General features: G+C 33.7%; 1 protein-coding gene and 1 pseudogene across 1 annotated transcript; both read left to right on the top strand.

Moving 5' to 3' along the window:
• The first annotated feature begins 1815 nt into the window (after positions 1-1815).
• On the top strand, positions 1816-8296 carry LOC111393103 (annotated as a pseudogene).
• A 1338-nt stretch (positions 8297-9634) lies between these two features.
• Positions 9635-18201, top strand: LOC111393827 (pre-mRNA-splicing factor cwf23). The gene is made up of 5 exons (XM_023019545.1): positions 9635-10069; positions 12536-12610; positions 16270-16409; positions 17312-17449; positions 17834-18201. The coding sequence occupies exons 1-5, from the start codon at positions 9796-9798 to the stop codon at positions 18041-18043; spliced, it is 837 nt and encodes a 278-aa protein (XP_022875313.1). The 5' UTR covers positions 9635-9795; the 3' UTR covers positions 18044-18201.
• Positions 18202-21126: the final 2925 nt, after the last annotated feature.

Genomic DNA, 21126 nt, shown 5'->3' with positions numbered 1-21126 from the left:
TAGAAGAAAGAAGGTAGTGTAGAACTCCAAAAGTTTATAAAGTATGATACATAACATATATGGCAACGTAAGAGATTTTTGGGTCCATTAGTATAGTTTAAGAAAGTTCGAGCTACTAAGTGCTAATAGCAAAATTATCTTTATAAACTTTACTGGAGTGTAAATTATAATATTCAGAGATTATTACTTATGAAAAGTCATGCTTTGAGTAATTTAGTGGATTTTAGAAAGTTTATGTATTAAAGAGAAAATTATGAAAAAGATTAAGGATAGTGACTATTAAGTCTTATGATGTTGCATTGATGACCCATAATGATAATAGTGAATTTTATGAGTTTAAACTCTATAAACGCTTTATTCTGCCTCTACTTATGAAGGGTCAAGTCGACTCAATAGGCATTGCGAAGCAAAGAGCTTTACTTGGAGAAATAGAAGAAACATGTATCACACGTGTAAAATCTGAGAATGTCCTACATGAATATACTACCATAGCGGGTATTCAAGATCGGTCCATGAAATTTTAATGAACTTAAAAGAAATAGCATTGAGAAGTAATCTATATGGAACTTGCGACGCATCAAGATTCATCCCTAAATGGGAAGAAAAAAAATGTAAAGTTTAGTGATTAGATTGTAAATAGAGAGAAAGATATTACTTTAGACACGAAGGTGGCAAGTCAAGCTATATTAAATGGTGAGAAGGATCATGAGATGCTAAGGATTTTGATTTGGGCACATTTTGATAATTTTAAAATGTTGAGGGACTAAGTTGGAAATAAGCTTTAACATCAATATATTTTTTTTTTTAAAATTGTTGTCAAATAATCAAGTGTTTAAAGGAGTGAGAATTATCATATAATATATGACTTGTTTCGAAGTTCATATTAGAAGGTGAATTATGACCTAAAGAAAAAGTTAATTCGGATAAACGAAATTCGAATTATAGCACATTGAAATAAATTACCTGGAAGGTGGAATTAGTTATCATTTCGATATTGACATTTGATAGCTCATAATTAATTATATATATTAGAATCTAGAAAAAAGTTATTTTAAATAATTGAATCAAGTTAGAGTCGATCAAAAGTAATCCCATAAATTAACACTTTGAACAGTCATATTTTAAATTTAAGGTGAGGTCATCAATGTTATTAGAACATCTTTAAGAAATTCTTTAAACATTAGATACTCTTTACTTTAAATAATCAACATTTAAATCATACGTCAATAGACTTTTTAAATTAACATTTTAATTTAGAGAGTGAATTTGATTCTCTAAATTTTAAGAGACTTTTTAAATATGAAATACTCTCTATTTTAAACAGTCAAACTTTAAAGTCATAGTTTAAGAGACTTTTTAAATTAACATTTTAATTTAAAGAGTGTGTTTTGAAGAATCAAACTCACTCCCTTTAATTAAATGTATTTAAATTGTTTCAATTTTTAATGTAGAAAAAATAATAAAATAATCTAAAGAAAAGTTAGTTAAACTAAAAGATAGAAAAAAATAATAAATATTTTTTGGAAATCGTAATATTAAACGTAAAATATAAAGAGTTTATTGGAGTGATATAAAATTTTAACTCTCTGAATTTATAGATGCTCTCTAAATGATAGAATATATTCTTTAAAAATAAATTCTCTTGTATATGCTCTTAGTGGTTTGTCCGCATCTTTCCAATTATGTTGTTATATATATAAATTTAATAATTTCAATTAAGTCTAAGGTGAAGTCTACAAGCATCTTATAGTATAGTTCGTCACACTTATACTCATTCCTCATTATTTACAATTTCAGCGTACCAGATAGTTATAGATGGATAGATCTGTTACTGGACCACGGATCTTCTTGAAAAAGTACTTTAATTACTAATAGTATTAGAATTTCTCGTAAAGTGTATTTTAGATTGCCCGATATGTTTTGTTTACTTTGTAGAGAATCAAACTCACCTTTGTATACTTTTATATTTTTTATTATTCAAGATTTAAATTGCATTTAGAACTGAATTTTCGTAATACTTTGATGAAATTTATGGTGCCAAAATGTTTTAGAATGATTTTAATAAATTAAAATAGTTTTTATTAAAGTTGTCCCATTTTCCAAGAATTTGTCCATAACTTTGGAATTTAATTGTGATTTCTGTATAACATATTTTTGAGTAATTTCACTTGGAAAACGTTGCCTTATGAGTTATATATCATCCATACTCGGAATTTTATGATTTCATGAGATGTAGGCTGAGATATGGTTGTTTTCTTAAACAGCTGCAGTTTGAATTGAGAAACTTATAGGTTATGTTTGAGAAATTATTTGGTCAACCTATTGAAAGGTATTTGGACTTGATTTTAGAAGAGGTCTTACCTCTATATGTCTTTTCTCAAACGATAATTTTCAAAGTCTAGAAGTTTCGTTCGCACCTATTTTATTCGTCGTTTCTAGAACTACCTGTGAAAGGAAATGAACTTCAGCAACGTTTTTAGAGTTAAAATATTGTGCATTCGCATCTTTAACTATTTAGCCGATTAGGTTATCGTCATTGGTTAAAAAGTATTTTAGTATCGTCTCCAGTGTTTAGAATCCGAGGCATTACAAGTAGATTAAAACGAGAGGCTTAAAATATTTATGCAGTCGACTCAAATTTTTTAGGATATAATTTAGTTTTTGTTGTTAAGGTGAAAATTATTTTGTGAGACAAGACAATCAAAACTTGATTATTGTGAGCATTTTCGAGATACATTGTTTACAAATATTTATGTTCAAAAACATGGAAAATGGATGGATATATTATGGGAGCCCTATGTAAAACATTTGTATAGAGCGGACCTTTGATGGAAGAGACCATTTTAAATGGGATATATTTGATATTTCATTCCTCATTATGTAAATAGCCTTTAAAAAAAAAAAAATTAAAAAGAGGGGCTTTTTCATTTTCCATCTTAAAAATGAAGACTTGAGTAAAAATTCTCTAGTCAAAAGTATGTTCGGCATATCCTCCTGTTCAAATTATAATTAAGGTTAAAATATGCTACTTATTTGAAATTGACCATTTTGCTAACTGAGTTGATTTTCAGTGTATATTGCTTGGGATCATGTAAGGACAGAATAGTGGTTTATGCATTTTTCTTTATTAAAAGCTTATCTCTCTGTTTTTGTACTAAAATATTTGTAATGACATTGTTCTAGTTGACAGCAAGATACACTATGAGGTCCTTTGGGATTAGGCATAATAGAAAGATGGAAAAATTGTAATAGTGATCCCAAACATTTCTCTCTCTCTCTTTCTTTTTTTTTTTGCCCCCCACAAAATTTACTTCAAACGTCCATTCTACTTCCATGATCAAATTGGCATTGAATTGCTTCCACAATCAGGTTGAATATACAATCTGCCAAATTTACTTGCGACCAAGCCCTCCTTGAAGTCCTAGAAGGATTTGATAAAATTCATGTTGTGAATTCTGATATTGGTTATGGTGGGCAATGGGCTTTGCTAATGTAGGAGCTTGCACTAAGGAGTGAGAATGCACCCTCTCTCAAAATTACTGCGCTTATGTCACGATCAGCTAAAGCTCATCATCAGTCGAGAAAATCTAATTCATTTTGCTAATGAAATTTGTTAACCTCAAAAAGTGTACATCCAACGCGATCAATAGATCTCAAGACCTCTCATGTCCATGCAAGCCATATTCTTGCACACTTAGACAAACTGTTAGCCACACGTGGCTTCCTCCGGTAGGCGTGTAGTTGGCCGTGCACACTCCGTTGGTCAAGTCAATTGGGGAAGTAGATATATGAGTGTCAGAGGACTTTGGACATAAGCCTTCAATGTTAAAAGATGGTCGGTTTTGGGGAGTAAAGAGTAAAATAGTGATATGGCAAAGTTATAGTTTGAGAATCTAAACTTGTATTACCCTTGAATGACACCAAGTGTGAGCTTTTATAGTAGAGGAGGGCCAGTAAGAACCTTCAGATGAAACGACATGTAGCTTCATCTATGCGACTGAAGCCTCTTATCTTAAACACCAATCAATCATAAGGCTTAAATGCTAATACCATTTTAGCATCCATAATGCATGGCTTGCAGCCATGGAGTTGATTAGATGGAATGACAATGGCAATAGTGAGAGTAAATTGTCATATCAATCACGTCAAAAAGATTGCTTTGGAGATTTTGTGCCGAGCTCCTTCTGCGACTTCACCTCTACTCATAGAGGCTCTTACTTGTGGAGAGTCAGTAATATTTGATGGGGTCGGTAGACAGTGGGTTAGGTCACTTGCGTAGGCCCTACCTTTGTTCACCACGTAGGCATGTGGGGGGTATTTGGGAGTAACAAAATCAATGTTGTGCTTTAGTTTGAGGTTATGAGTATCGATTCTTTGAATTCTCGTTCACAATTTTTGCCTTTCCAAATATCAGAGAATGAGGCGATAGTAGTGAATCTCCCAGTTGGTTCTCTTGTTGGTTATCAATTATCTTTATCATTGGTTCTTTGCTTTGTTAAGCAGTTGTTCCCTAAAATTGTGGTTTCTATGGATAGAGGATGCGATAGGATTGACCTACCACTTTCCAATTATATGCTCTTCAATCCTTCTCTAGATACTGTCAATATGAACATGGATACTCTACTAAAGAAAGAAAGGTTCTTACTCCAATCAAAAATCGAGAAAATTATAATGGTACATTTTCGTGCTCTTGAAAAGACACAACATTCGAGGACTTTGTTTTTGTCATCGAGATTCTCCCCTATAATGTTTAGTCTCTATTTGGTAGAGGTTAAAATATAATTTTTAGTAGAATTTGACAAAGTTGATGAAGCGTGTGATTAAAAAGTTGTGGATCCCATAAAATATGTAATAAAAATTTGTTATTTTGTGAAATCAATGCTTGAGTGCCATGGGAAGTGCTTTCGTTGTCGCTCGCCTATAGTTCGCTTACCGCTCGAGCGTTGTGCGCCACACCCTGGTGTGAGGCTGCTGCTCAAGTGGCATATATATAAGAAAATTTGTCTCCTTCTTCTGACGTAGTTTTTTATCCTCTTTCGAACTACAACATATTTTTTTGGTCTTATATATAGTCCACAATTGTATGACTTTAGTATGAGTTTGACAATATTGTAAACACAATATTTTGTATTCTTTCTTCGTATTAATGAATTCTCCATTCCTCTACCTATTTCTTGTGTTCTTCTTGTGTTGTGATTGCTACTTTATATTTTGCCATATACCACGTTATTCTCTAATAAGTGGTGTTAACGCACATAACTATTTGGTTAGATTTGTTAACAAGTGGTATCAGAGCTTAGTTAAGGATTCGATTTGTTTGAGGTTTTTGTTTTTATGATGGCAATTATGAAGTATGATATTCGGCTTTTAAATTATAGCATTATATTTTCGTTATGGCAAGTGAAAAAGCAAGAAATGCTTGCTCAGGTAGATTTGGACAACACTTTGTCGGAATTTTGCAAGATATCCTCAAATTGGTGGATAGAGGAAAAATAATTACGAATCAAAAAACCCTATCACAGATTTATATTCATGTTTTGAATCATATTCTTCACGATGTTTTGAAGAAGGAAGTTGCAACTGCATTATGGTTGAAGTTGGAGCAATTGTCCATGATTAAGAGTCTAATTGGCAAATTGTACTTGAAGCAAAATTTATACTCTCATCGTATGATAGAATGTACATCCTTAGAAAATCAACTTGATGTTTTTAAAGAAATTATCATTGATTTAGAAACCTTAGAGATTAAATATGTTGAAGAGGATTTTGGATTTGATTTTATTGTATTCGTTGCCTGCTATATATATGTCATTTAGAGACATAATTTTATATAGTTATAATACTCTCATCGTTGAAGAATTATATAATGCTTTACTTTTAAAAGAGAAAATGAAGCATCGTGTTGGATCTGAAGCTCAGGGAAATGACCTTGTTGTTCATGGTAGTTATGAGAGGGGTAGTTCGAAGTCTAACTTTGATTAAAAAAAAGTTTGTAACTACTACAAGAAAAAGAAGAACATCAAGAAGGTTGCTACAATTTGTAAAATAAAGAAAAATTGGTTGCAATTAAGACGAAAAAGAAACTAGAAAGTCAGGTGAAGCCAACGTTGCAGAAAATTATTACAGTGACGAAAAACTTCTGATTATTTTTTACGGAAACTCCAAATCTTACGAAAATTTGATTCTTGATACAGCTTGCACGTTTCATAGGTGTTCCAATCGGGGATTTGTTTTCAACATATGAAACAGTTTCATAAAGTATCGTGATAATAGGTAATAACGAACCTCATAAGATAGTTGGTATTTGATGAATTAGAATTAAGATGTTTGATGGGATGGTCACAACGCTCGATGAAGTGAGGCATGTCCCAGATTTGAAGAGAAATTTGATCTCATTGGGTACTCTTGATTCAAAAGGGTACAAGCACTCTGGAGAAGGTGAAGTTCTAAAGGTTTGTAAAGATGTCTAGATCGTGTTGTAAGGATAGAGAATGTCCTAGTTATATGTTTTACAAGGTTATGCAGAGTCTTTGAAGATCAATCAGCATAAGTTTAGTTCATTGGTGGATTTTCAGTTTGATACAGTATTGTTGGAGTTTGGTTTGAGATCTATATTGAATAATACTTCTCAGTCCAGTTCAAAAGTTATGAATAATGCCGCTTTATCACCACCACCAATAGTGTCATTGTATTCAATTGCTAGAAATTGACCCAAAAGAGATATCAGGCCTCCATAAAAATATGGGAGAGTTGATTTAGTTGCATATGATAGTGTGGTTGAAAGTATTGAATCTAGCAAAGAATCTTCCATAGGAGCATTTTGTGGTGTTGACTGTACTCAAGGAGTGTTTCAGTCATGTTTGGTAATTTTTGAATTTTTTGTGAATTTTTGTTGGTGCTGATAATTCAGGCAACTTTGGTGCTCGAGATCATCCTACTGAGCAGTGCTTGGATTCAGTTGATTAGGTTTGTCCACTTGGATTTTGTGGAAGAGGGGAAGAAATATATGGATGGAGTTTTGTTGAAGAGCCATTGGTTTGTTCCTTGCAGTTGAATTTGTCTCCAAGTGAAGAAATTTTTGAAGTTTGTTCATTGCAGTAGAATTTGTGTCAAAGTAGATATTTTTTATTTTGTAACCCAAATTTCGTCGAATATGCGTAGATTGTTTGAAAGAGGTTTTAAAGAGGTATATGAAGTTTTTGGAGCAGCAATTGGAAGCTTAGGCACTCAATTCAGGTACCTAGGTGCCATTTAAGGTGTTTAAAATCAATTTGGGACCGAATCTCAGTGCCTGAACGCTATTGGAAATGCTTCAACTCACTGCTCGTTTATCGCCTGCTTATAGCTCAAGTGTCCCGCGCCGCTCGCTTGGCTTAAGGTTGTCGCTCGAGTGATGTATATATCTAAGGAAAATTTGTTTCATTCTTTTGATGCGATTTTTTATCCTCTTTCAAATCATAGCATATTCTTTTGGGTTCTCTATATAGTCCATGAATTATAAGGCTTTCATATGACTTGTTATGAGTTAAACAACATTGTACACTCAATATTTTACATGTTTTCTCCATATTAATAAATCTCAGTTCATCTAGCAAATTTCTTTTGTTCTTCTTATGTCGCAATTATTATCTCATCTTTTGCCATATAACATCATTATTCTTTAACACAGGAAATCCCCCAAATGGTCACTGAACTTTGCCAAAATCCCCTAGGAGGTCACCGAACTTCACTTCGTCCCTAAATGGTCACAGAACTTTGCCAAAATTCCCTAGGAGGTCATCGAACTTCACTTCGCCCCTAAATGGTCACTGAACTTTGCTGAAATTCTCCAAGAGGTCACTCAACTTTTGCAAATTGGGACCCCATGCATAATAAGTTCAGTGACCTCTCAAGGATATTTTGCAAAGTTTAGTGACCATTTAGGGGCGAAATGAAATTCGGTGACCTCTTAGAGGATTTTTGCAAAGTTCAGTGACCATTTAGGGACGACGTGAAGTTCGGTGACCTCCTAATGGATTTTGGCAAAGTTTGGTGACCAATGGAGGGATTTCCTCTCTTTAACATGTGGTATTAGCATGCATAACTACTTGGTAAATTTTGTTAACAAAATTAATTGTTGACTTTGACTTAATCCGAATTTTGATTTTTCACCAAGTAAATGCTTAGCAATTTTATAGAATCATAAGATGAGTGCATGGTGAAGAGGACTCCCATTCGAGGATTTGACGTAGAAAAAAGATAGTCTTCACTTTTTCTTTGTTGGCAACGGAAGCTATTCATCTCTACATTAGCTTAGAGATGCTAAGACTATTAGTATATTTTACAATTCAAGCTTATTCCTAAGTTGCCCACAGTTCACTGTTTTAATCCCTTGAACATTTTGAGATTTGTTGCCTGAAATTCCCGTTTGCTATTATCTATGTGGTTTAGGTAGATTGTTTCCAGCTATAAATGTAGATTGCATAAGATTCTGCGTGCTTTGATGGTGAGACATATCAATTGCTTCTAACTTCGTAATTCTATTTGTAACACCATAACACTAGATAGTGATCCAAACCAAGAACTGGAAAACAGCATTGGAGTTTTCTGAAGAATATTAAAAAAAAAAAACCCAATAGTGACCTTCTTGGGAGAGGCTGTCGCTATTGAATCTTAGACAAAACTCCAATCATTGTCTGGAGGTTTTGGAAATGTTGTAAAATCAAAATTAGATGGGTTTTTAATAAGAGAAAATGATTGTGAAATGGCGGTGTAGAGTACAAAAGGGAGAATAAAAATGGGTTTTGAAGATTCGAAAGGTAATTTCGTGATAGGGAGGAATTTTTCTTTGGAGCTTTGTGTGTGGGTTTGGTTTCAATTTGACGATAGAGGCAAAGAAGATGAAGATGAGAAGAGGGGGTCAGAGAAGGGGTAGGGATAGTGATAGCAATAGGGTGGGTTCGAGGTGGGGTGCCTTACCCAAACCCCGCCCCGCCTACGATGGGGCAGGGCTCGAGGACTGGGGCGATGACTTGCCTCGTTTGTCGCCCTCATTTATTTTTTTAAATTTTTTTATTTTATTATTATTATTTTTTATTTTTCCTTGTATCTTGCCCTGCCTCACCCCACCAACTTGTCGAGGCGGGTTTTTTCCGCCCATTTCATAGGGGTGGGCTGGAACAGATTTTTCCTTTTGTTTTTTTTTAATTATTTTGATTTTTAATATTTGGAAAAATGTTAATATACCATCATTACCAATTTCAATTTGATCAAACTTTTATTTTCTTGGTCAACTAACGATCAAATTGATGGAATCCATCCATTAGACATTGTGCTCAACAAAATGAAAGGTTTGGAACGGTAAGAAACAGAGGAAATCCCCCAAATGATCATCGAACTTTGCCAAAATTTCGTAGGAGGTCATCGAACTTCACTTTGCCCCTAAATGATCACTGAACTTTGCTGAAATTCCCCAAGAAGTCACTCAACTTTTGCAAATTGGGACCCCACGCATAATAAGTTCAGTGACCTCTCAGGGATTTTTCGCAAAGTTTAGTGACCATTTAGGGGCGAAATGAAGTTCGGAGACCTCTTAGATTCCCCCAAATACAGACAAGAGAAAACGAAAATTTGGAGCCAAACCATCCACAAAATTTAAAGCAAAAACCAAAAATTAAAATAACTGAATCCCACACACAATAATCAACCGCTTTAGCTATTCAATTCCATCACGCATTCAATCATTTCGCCAGAATTTTAAACAAAAATAATCGTATTTTTTTCCTTAAAAATTGTCTCCTGTTGAATTGATTTTCAATGAGCAATTTACGAGCAATATGTAGGCCGCACAGTGTGTTCTCCTCGATGACATGTTGTTACAGATCGATTATTAGGGTTTCTTCTACTGTAAACGCTATTACCAATCTCGGATCTCGATCATCATCAAGGCCTTTAGTGTTTGCTGTTTGGATTGATAGATTTGGAGCACAGAAGAAGAATGAAGCGCGAGTGAGATTGAATCAGCAGAGAAGGATGGTGGCCACTTGGGCTTCTAGTTGGACCGATCAGAAATCTCCCTATGAAACCCTTGGTAATTATTTTCTTTATTTTATTTTTTTCTTTAACTTATTCTTTTAATGATTTTGATTTTTTATTTTTGGGCTCACACTATTCTGTTTGTTTTGTTGTTACTTTTCAAATATTATTTATGAAAATGAGAAAGATGTTCAGGATGTTTAAGTTGGAAATTGCAATGTGTGGTATATTGATATGAGCTGGGGTACTTGTAAATTTGTAATTAACGAGTCAGGTTCAGTATAAACTCATGAAATGATAATCTTTAACTTTGATTAAAGTGAGTGACAACTGTAATTCCGTTGATTTATTTACATAATTATTAGGTAGATATATGGGAATGTCAGTGGATTGTTAACTTTGATAATTAAAACAACCCACACAACGTTGGACTTGAACTCGGTCTGCCAAGGTTTTTATTGGTGATGACCTTAGTCCTTTATAACTCTGGACCATGACATCATTAGTTGGTAAAGCACACACTTTATTGTCATCATTCAATTAAAAAATTTGGGAGCATTATTTGCAAATTGCAGCACTCACATGCTCATTTTTGAATGTCTTATGTGCAAGAAAATGTGGCAGAAACATGGAATTGTGTCCTTTGATGACGAGATTAGTCCAAACTGACTAAAGTTCCCTATAATATGCACAATAATAATAGTTATTCACTGAATTCTTCGTTGCCTATGGCTAATTCAAATTCTTGACTGAAGGATTTCATCTCTTTCAACCATTTTGTAATCTCTCTTTTTTACTTTTCCAATCTTGTTGCCCTCACTGTCCCATCATACAAAAGATAAATCAAATATCTTTGTTATCAAATATGTATATGATAACTCTCCATTATCTTCTCATTTCTCTATTCTTATTATTTGTAGGACATTTCCACAGTTGTGATGCTCAGTCCAGTGTTCATTATTTTCAATATTATCTTCAGGAGGACATTTTTTTGTAAATATCAAACAAAAAGATGTAATCAATATATTGAAAAACTGACCTAAGGTATGTACATAAAATCATCACATGGTGTTCGTCCGAGATTAAACATGAATATGGAATTGATACACCATTTTGCATTACAATAACATAGATCTCAAATATTAAACTATTAAGCATGGAACTAAAATGAACTCAAAACATGTCAAAGCTTCAACAAATGATTAGCCAAAATTCTTTCTATCTTATCAGCTGATAAAATACATAATATTACACGAAGTTGTTAGGGTTCTAGCTGTTGAGAGTGCATGAAAAACTTGTATTCAAATATTTAATCTTTCTAATGATAATGCTAGGGTGCTTATGAGAAGAGAATACACTAGATAGACATTTTTCATAAAGTCAATAACAGTACTTATAAATTGCCTATGTTCAAAACAAGTTGTATTAGGCAAAAATGTCTGTAGCTTCACATACGAGACAAAAGCAGCGGTTTGCCTTGTAAGTTTAGTGGTTCCACGAAAAGTGTGGAGGAGTCAACTTTATAAGTTTATAAAGATAATCGCAATACTTCTCAATAATCCCACTCATAGTCTTCACTTGAACCAGGCATGATATTCAGATCAGCGCCCCTGGAGATTTCACCATAAACAAAAGTCATAATACTGGCTTGCTTGCATTTGTTTTGGGCGCATAAAAATACTATGCCTTTGTCTTGTACTCTTTGCAATCTCGTTCTGAAGGATCTCTTTCAGTAGAACATCCTTCAACATGTTGAATACCTGTGCTGCTCGTACACGAATTTTAACCAAATGAATTGATAAAAGCTATTGAGAACAGCTTACTAAATGAAAGGATAAGTACCTATGTCAATGGGGAACGACATTGTTCCATATGATAAGAGTGTTTTGTTACTCTTAAGACTAAAAACTCAATGAATGAATATTTACAGTAAATGGTAAATTCAGCGATGAAGAGCAGATTAATAACTTTGAAAAGAAAGAAAGAAAAAGGGTTGGTAGATCTTAAGGAGATGAGGAAACAGCAGAAAGTTTTGCCTGTTGAGAGTTTAAGAGATATATCTTACTTGGTGGTACAATGAGAGCCACAAGATTGAGAAAGGTGATTAAAAAAAGAAAAAAGAGAGTGTTTTACAAGCTTGTTGGAGATAGAAGCTCTCCTTCAATTATGGAGGCTGATAATCTTGGCACGTACAATATAAGTGCTTGTAGATAATACACATGCACGTTTTGGATATCATCATTTGCTACATCTTTCTTTTCTTCTATATTTGATGGCTCAATTCATTTGACTCCTTTTCCGTTCAGAGTTATTCATATTCTTAAGGTGAATCAAAGCTTTCTGCTGTCAATGTTCTTGAAAGATTGCTTTTTGGCAGTCAAAAATTCAAGCATTCTCGTTTGTGAAGAGCCTCTAATCCTAGTTTATTTTCACCTTTTTCACGGTTTCATTTCTTTTTTGAAGTTGTTTTATAGTAATTAGATGTGAATACTGATGCAAAACTTCACCTTTTTAAATGCAGAACTAGAACGCGATGCAGATGAAGAGGAAATAAAGGTTGCCTATCGACGCTTGGCAAAGTTTTATCATCCTGATGGTTTGCTCTTAAGCTTTGCTTGAAATTTTTTAAATGCATGACTCAGATATTATGCATTGTAATAAGAAGACACAATTATATCTTGATAGTTTCCTATTATGTTCTTATTGGAGAAAATCTTAATCCTTCTCAAACATCCTTTAGACATAGCACCACATTTTTTTCCTTCACATGTTTAATATTGAATCATATTTTGTCAATTATCTGAGGTTTTGTGGTATTCATAAAAAGACAGAAAACACACTCAAAAAAATAAAAAATAAAATGATGCAAAGAAGACAGACTGTGTTAACTAAAATAGTTTGACAAAGAATCATGATACATGGCATAAAAATTAACATGCATGATTTTTGTCATCATGCAAGTCCCGGCTTCTACTCTCTAAATACATATAGGACCTTAAGGACTTTCTGTGTAATTTTAGAAACTCAAATTTGTTTCTAAAATGAAGACAAAAATATTTGTTTTGAAGAAATCATGATTGCTATGGGGTAGGTAAAAGTTTGAACTCTAGGATGCCAGGAAAAAGATCTTGGGGTGTTATTTTCACCAGTGACAAAAGCAGTAACTCTGCCAGTAGTGAAGGATTTTACTTTACAAATGTTTATATGGGCAATGTGATATGGATATTTGGAAAAGGCAAGAAATTATTGACTTTCTGGTTGATAGGGGTGGTTTTATTCTGTGGGAGCGTGACTTAAAAAAGATGAAAAATCTTGAAATTTGGTAAGAACCCAGGATTGTTGGAAATGTTATAATTTGTTTTAGATAAGTTATAATTTATTTTCAATCACAATGGATAGATGCACCACAACAGATTCGATACTCATTTGGTATTTGTTTTGGTACAAGTGCACCATTGGGACCTTCTACGTGAATTTATCGTCTTTCTTCAAGGTCCAATCTGTGAACTACTGAAAATCCAAATGAACTACACATGATATTAGCTATTTAGCTGCTTTATTTCCCTTTAATGTTGCCAAACTATTTTTACGTTCAAATGATTTTACCATTGCCACTATCTATATGTATTTTAATTTGCATTCCGTTGTCAAATGCATTGCCATGGTAATACACAGAGACCTAAGCGCTGGAAAATCATTCTAAGCCTTAGAAATGAGACCTGACTATCCGAACTTCAGGTGACAAATACACAGATCCCAGATGCCCAATTCATGAAGGAGCAAAACTTATCTACCACTCATTAAAAAAAAGAAAAAAAAAATCTTAATTAAAACTTTAGCACAAAAGAGGATTTCAAAAACTCCAAAACCCAAAGGTGAGAACTTTCAGATGCTTAACTACATAAGAAGACACTTCAATCCCGAAATAGGCAAAGCGGAGAAGCAGTTGTAATGCCACATATCAATGAAGCTACCTACAATCCAAAAACATAAAAATAGTTACAGTGTTCTCTCGTCAATCAAAAAGCAGAGCAAATACCAAGTTCAATCTTCAGTTCAATTGAAAAAAGGAACGCAAAAGAGAAATCAAATCACAAAATGATAAGGATAAAAATGGTTAAACTAGGCAATTGTTTTATTCCCTTTTAACCCCAAATCTAACCCTTTTTTTTTGGCAGAATCCGAGTGTATAATCTAACAACTAAAGATGAACTACTCTGCAAACTGTGGCATTTTACAAGAAAACTGAGTGGTCAATAGACACTCAGAAAAGAATAAAATTCACCAAGAAGGATAATTGGATGCGTCCGGTGGAAAATAATAGACTCGCCGAGTAAACTAAGTATATTATCTCTCCCTATCTTCTTAACTCCTACAAAGAGTGAAAACTGACTGTATTCTTTTTTCCTCAAATTTCAGTATTGGATCTTAAGAAGCTCTGTCACTGCTGGTTGATGAGGGCATGGCAATGGACAATTACGCTGTGATAGTAACATACCTGATAACTGGACTTTATGTTCCTTCAGGAATAACTAGACAATAATGAGGTTGATTAGTTCTACTTATTAAGTTGGATGGATGTGAATAAGATTTATTAGTTCATAATGTCTCCATTAGGAGTCTGTTGGAACTGAGAAACAACTTAAGAGAAAGGGGAACTTCAAGGAGAGCATCCAGGGAGAAACCATAAAATGCACTCTCAGCTGAGTCTCTTCTAGCGAAGAAAGGAAATGATCTATGGTTGAAGTGCTGAAAGGGTCCTGGATCCTTACTATAAAGTCAAAAGAGTTGCAATTTATAAAATTTCGGTTTATAATGGTATTGCGGGTTCCTATAAAAGAAGACAGTGTATGGTAGTCATAATATTTTAAGAAATAAGGGCAGAAGCTGAAGTGTTCAGAAGGTATAGTTTTCGATAATCTTCCCTCTTTTATTTGTATATATCAGCACTTGATCTTGTGGCAGACTTTCTTGCTCACGAGCCTTGCTTCTAGCCGCTAAGTGTCAATTCCTCAGGGTATCCATGGAGTATAGAGCTCCTCATTAGGACATTTTGGTTTGATCTGGACCTCTATGGGGGGTAGACCATGTTGGAAATGGCTTGATGCCTGGATGCTACATGATATTGATTCCTTGAGGAGTTGAGGTAATTAGTTGGAAGGAGATGAGGCATTTAGGTAAGATTTTGTGCTGTCTCTTTGAAAAATTCTTAGCAGTATTGCTCTCTACAGAGTGATGTTTGAGTAATTCTTGATTATATATGCTCTACCCCTTTTTAATAACCGAAGTAATTCGAAGCAGTGAAGCAACTTCGGACGAATGAACCTCACTTCACATGACGTAAGGCACATGTTTAACTTTTACAATCAAATCTGGAAACCAAATAAACATCTTGACTTGCACATCAAATAAATTCATCCACACTATCTAGCCGCATATATAGCCTAGAGTGATCATGAAGAAGGATCTCTAAGAAGTGGGAATTAGAAAATTACAAATTTATGATACTTCTGCATTTTACATGGCACTGCTTTTTGTTTCTTTCTTGATACGGGATTGGAGAATCGATTTTTTTTTCTATGCAATTCATTCATTTGTTAGCATGTTGCTTTATGTTATTTCTTGATTTTACTTGTTACAATAAACTTTTACCGTTGACGCTTTTGCAATATTAATTTCATAAATATGTTATTTTTCTCTAAAAAGGGTGGTTTTTAAATTCGTATATTGTATACGCAACGTTATCATCATCACATTATCATAGTATACAAAGCAAAATTTGAGTGAGTTTTATTTCACCAGACTACAAACATAAGCAGAGGTCTAAGAGTAACTGATGATATTGTAGAATTTTGTATGAGTTTGAAAGGGGGAGGCCAAGAGGTGGGCTGGGGACCTCAATTTTATCCTTGATGGGCTTGGTTTCCTTCCCCTTCTTGGGTATTAAGCTACCGTATGACCCCTTAAATCTCCTCTCCTTTAGGTCTTCTTATTGCCTAGCCTACACAGGTCAGAGCCCCTGTAGATAGGTAGGCGGAGGAGAATTCCACTCGATGTTCGATGCTAACATTATCCGCCACATGCCACGCTGGAGAACTGCATAGTTTCGTTTTTTTGCCACATAAATTCATATTCCCTTCTTAATCTGTTTAATTATTCCTGAAATCTGAACTTGCATTTTACATAGTTCGCTGTAGCTTTAAGATTGTTTCATTTGGGAATGAAACTAATATGTTTATGTGTACCAATTTTAAGTTTATGATGGCAGAGGGACCTTAGATGAAGGAGAAACAGCTGAAGCTCGATTTATAAAGATTCAGGCTGCTTATGAGCTCCTTATAGATGTAGAGAAACGGAAGAAATATGATAGTGACAATCGAGTGAATCCAATGAAGGTGAAAATGATTTTCATTCTACTGGTTGACTGTTCACCATTTAAAGGGTATTGCAAATATGTTTATTGCATATTGGAGTTTGGCTAATGTTTGTCTTCTTATGGAAAATCTTGGGTTCTCTTTATGTTTATAGTTGCTATTTTATTTTGGGAGATGAAGAGAATCATGAGCCAATTTATTAAGTGCCTTTTGCCTAATCCTGTTGTTGTTGTTGTCAAACATATGTTACTTTTACACGCCTTCTGCTCAAAGGACAAAACTACAGAGTTCTACACTCTGCAAACTTGCGAATAGAAACTTCAGAAATCTAAATATGAATCTCTACATTATCACATCAATTGGTCATAATAATGTTTTGAGTTATTATATGATTATTTGATACTGTTTTAAACTTCCTTTTTTTCTTTTTTGTTTGTATTGGATCTTTTATTTTCAATGGACTTCTCAAGAATGACTAGTGGAAAAGTAAAATGTTATGGCAATTATAATAAGTAATCAGCCTCCATGAAATATAATTGAAAACTACCATAACAAGTAAGAGTTGATTGAACCATATACTATTTTTTTGATGAATTAAAAAACTGCATATGCATATATTATATGTGAAATTACTTATCGAATTTTTATTTTTGAACAGTTTTAAGAAGATCGTCTATATAATGGATATTGACATGAGAACTCTTCCTACTACATTAATGATCTTGAGAAAGATACACCAAAGCATGTCTTTGATTAATTGATTGTATTTAGATGAATGTAGTTGTACTCTTCGATATAGAAAGATATTATACCTTATTTAACAACAAAACTCCTTTACGGGAATTGAGTTCATTCTGTTCTGCTTTTTATTTTGACGTTATTTTCATACAATACTTTATGTCCTTATCTATTTTCTTCACCAGGCATCGGAAGCATGGATGGAGTGGATTATAAAAAAGCGAAAAGCATTTGACCAAAGAGGTGACATGGCAATTGCAGCTTGGGCTGAACAGCAGCAGCGTGAATTGAATCTTCGTGCACGTCGTCTTGCTCGTTCTAAGGTATCAAGTCATTTTCTAGATGTTACGTGTGAAGTTCATCAATATTTAAGTTATAAAAGATTCTAACTTAATATGCTTTAATTCAGAAATTAATATTCTTCCATAATCATACAGTTCATATCCATCAATTTTTACTGGGATCAAAAACTTTCATTCGTATTTTTCTGTTGGATTAAAGAAAATAACTTGGTTGAAGGAAACTATGATGTTGCACGAAAGATTGTTAATGCGTCGAAAAAGGAAAATTTTACTTCTTCAACAACAAGAAGTGTTTTTGCCACTATATAATTTCAGATTGATCATTACTTCTTTATAATTGACCATCTTGATGTATACTATTTACAATGCTAACCGATCATGTTTGTTCATTGAATGTAATTTCAGATTGACCCTGAAGAGGAAAGGAAAATTTTGGCAAAAGAAAAGAAGGCATCCGTGGAGAATTTCAACAGTACCTTAAGGCGACATACACTGGTGTTGAAGAAAAGGGATTTAATGCGAAGAAAAGCAGAAGAAGAGAAGAAAAAGGTAATTAGCCGGCTTCTGGCTGCGGAGGGTCTTGAACTGGAAAAGGATGATAATGAAGAACTATAGAATGTAGATTCAAATGTGTGGTGTTTGCTCTCTGATACCTGATAAAAATTATATTTGCAATCTCTCTTGGTTGTATAAGATTTACTTTGATTTTACAAAACGATAAAAAGAATGTATATATGCTCTCCCTAGTGATACTAAAGAGTTTCATCTTAAAACTGTTTGCCATTGGATGGGGGAAGCTACGTATACACTTTTGATGTATACAATCCTTTGCATTCCCTTACATGGAGGGGAGTCCACACATAGCTCATGTTTGGTAGAAATTAAAATTTAGATTTTATTTAAGTCAATGTCAATAATTAATCTAAACCATCATAAAAATATGTTATTCATAACTTTTCAGTTACACATCTTGTTAACTTTTATTAAAATCTACTAAAAATTTGATTTTAATCCTCACCAAATGGGAGCATAATCTATTACGCGTGGCCCCCAATTGTATACATGGTAGGTGTATATGTAGTCTAATCCTATCTGGATAGATTATTCCTGCGTATAAAGGATTGCTAGTTTATACAATCAATTAAATTTAAAAAAGAATCATGTTAAGCATTTACTACAACGTAAATTATACAGAAAGTATACGATGTCAAATTTTGTAATATATGAAAAGAGTTAAAAGCGTCAAACTTACAGAGATTGTATTTTAATTTTGTACTAAGTATTATAATTGTGTAGCCTCTATTTTATCTAGATAAATGAATTTTTGAATCGATGTTTTTATGTAAACTAGGGATGATTGTGACAAATTCAATGAATAAATGAAGCTATAGAAATTAATATGATTTTCAAAAACCTGATTATCTCTAATTAATTTTTCATGCTTATAAGCAAGAATTCTAAAGTAATTCTCCTCACTCTTTCGAGTGTCGAGTAAAAATTAATTGCAATATTTTATTTTGAATTAAAATCAAGATTTATCGAGATCATGGTTCTTAGATGAAATAAACTTCATAAATTCTACACTTTCTCTCGAAACCCATGAAATCTAAGTTGTGTTATTATTGTGATCGCGCTTAAATTCCTCTCTCAAGTGCTAGAATTGAGGAGATTCAGAATGCGTTGGAAAGATAACTCGAAGTGCTACAACTTAGTTCAGATAACTTTTTTCAATTCGAACGTTTATAATGTCAAAAATGGGTCTTAATTTCTTACTGAAAATCTGAAACTTATTTGTGCGGTTGAAAATTGATTTGTGAATATATTTTGATTATATTTTACTCATTTTTTTTTTCTTCTAATTGCATCCAATGACTCCTAGTAATTTTCAATTATTATTTGTGGTCTGAATCAACTATTGAAAAGTAACAATTGAGTCTCAAACTTTGGATTTCGCTATTTTTCATTGTTATCCGCTTTTTTCTTTCAATTTAGCCTTCAATCGTTAGATTTCACCAAATCAACATCAACTTCTCCTTAATTCATGTCAAAATCACTACTTTCTTAAGTTTTGCATCATTCACACTAATTCACCTAGCCTATAAAACAACATAAAAACACAAATCAAAACGTTCCAAAATTCTAAGGATCAAATGAAATATCAAAATTAAGTAGCATTAATATGATAAATGAAACACTCTCATCCTTGTTGGATCTCGCCCTTGTCTCAATATTGTCAAGTCTAGACTCATCCCTATTGGACCTCGCCCCTGTCTCTGAAATAAAGGTCCCTGATATCATCCAATGATGACTTTCCTTCAGAAGTTTGATTATTGAACTCAGGTGGTGGCAATAGCACGTTCGCATTGTTACAATAAGAGAGTTTCTTATGGTTTCATAGTATTGCATGTTATTGGTTTGCTGAGTAGTTTCCTCTCTGTTTGAAGTTTCTACCATTTATATACTGAACTTGCTTATTCTCCATCTCAAACTCACGGTATGAGGTAAAAGTAGCCATGAAAGAATATGATTTTTTTTCTTTGAGTTCCTTGTGATGGGATCCACTTCGTAAAATCCAGCAACTTTCTTTGTGCTTGATCACTCAATTGGCCATTAATAGCAATTAATGGCAGTTCCATCCAACAATGAAAAGGCATCGTCCGCAGTCTTAGATATCTAAGTACCATCTGCTGCAGCTAGAGGTGTCAAGACGGACGGGCCAACCAGACCCATGAAAATCGGCCCGAATCGACCTGGGACCGCGAGGCCGACCCGGGACCCGAGTGGGCGGTTCATGGGTCAAGGAGGTGTGACCCGTGGGTTTTGCGGGTTGCACCTTCACGGGCCGCGGTTAACCCGCTGGCTCGTGAAAAAAAATTAAAAATTTTGAAAAAAATGGGGGGAGCCATTCGACCTGCTAGCAAGGCCAACTGACATTGCAGTTCACGTGTGAAATTGGCTTTTAATAAACAATTAATCTACATGACTAAAAGACTACAATAACCCTACAATATTAGGTGTCAAAAGAGGGGCTATGCATTGGGGGGGGGGTAATTTTGTAAATTAATAATTAAAAGTGGAGGTGGTTTTGGTCCTTTCAATTTCCAACGATCATTTCCTTTGCCGGTTTGTACCTGTGTGCAGACATGGGCCTACTTTAGTAAAAAAAGTTGGGTTGAAAAATGAAATTAATGAGATATAATCGGGCGCAAACAATGGCTAATATTTAATTTTTTTTCTAACGGTAAAATTGGATTTCATCTATAAATTCCAGTTAATTGGTAATATTTATCTCACTTTCAAAGTTTCAATTGCAAATATTATCATCATCTCTATTATATTTCTTTCTTCTCACTACTAAACTGTTTAATACTACTATATTATGGATTCTTGCGATTTTTCTTCTCAAAATCCTATTTTCAATGATAGTTGCTCCCCAATAAATTTAGAAGATGATAATGTTGTAGAAGTTGGATCATCTCAAAATTCAAGGAAAAAAAAAACAAAAATCAAAGGTGTGGCAAATTTTTACAGTAAATGAAAAGGATGGAAAAACAGTATGCAATATCTGCAAAAAAGATTATGTCTGGAGATATAGTCAAGGCACCGGCACGCTACGGAGACACAAAGAGAAACATCTAAATGAAACAAGACATTTGGATCCTAGACAAACTCAAATTACTGGTTTTACTAATGCTAGT

The sequence above is a fragment of the Olea europaea genome, chromosome 4, assembly GCF_002742605.1.
Source record: "Olea europaea var. sylvestris chromosome 4, O_europaea_v1, whole genome shotgun sequence".
Lineage (NCBI taxonomy): Eukaryota > Viridiplantae > Streptophyta > Magnoliopsida > Lamiales > Oleaceae > Olea > Olea europaea.
This window is presented reverse-complemented; position numbering and strand designations above follow the sequence as displayed.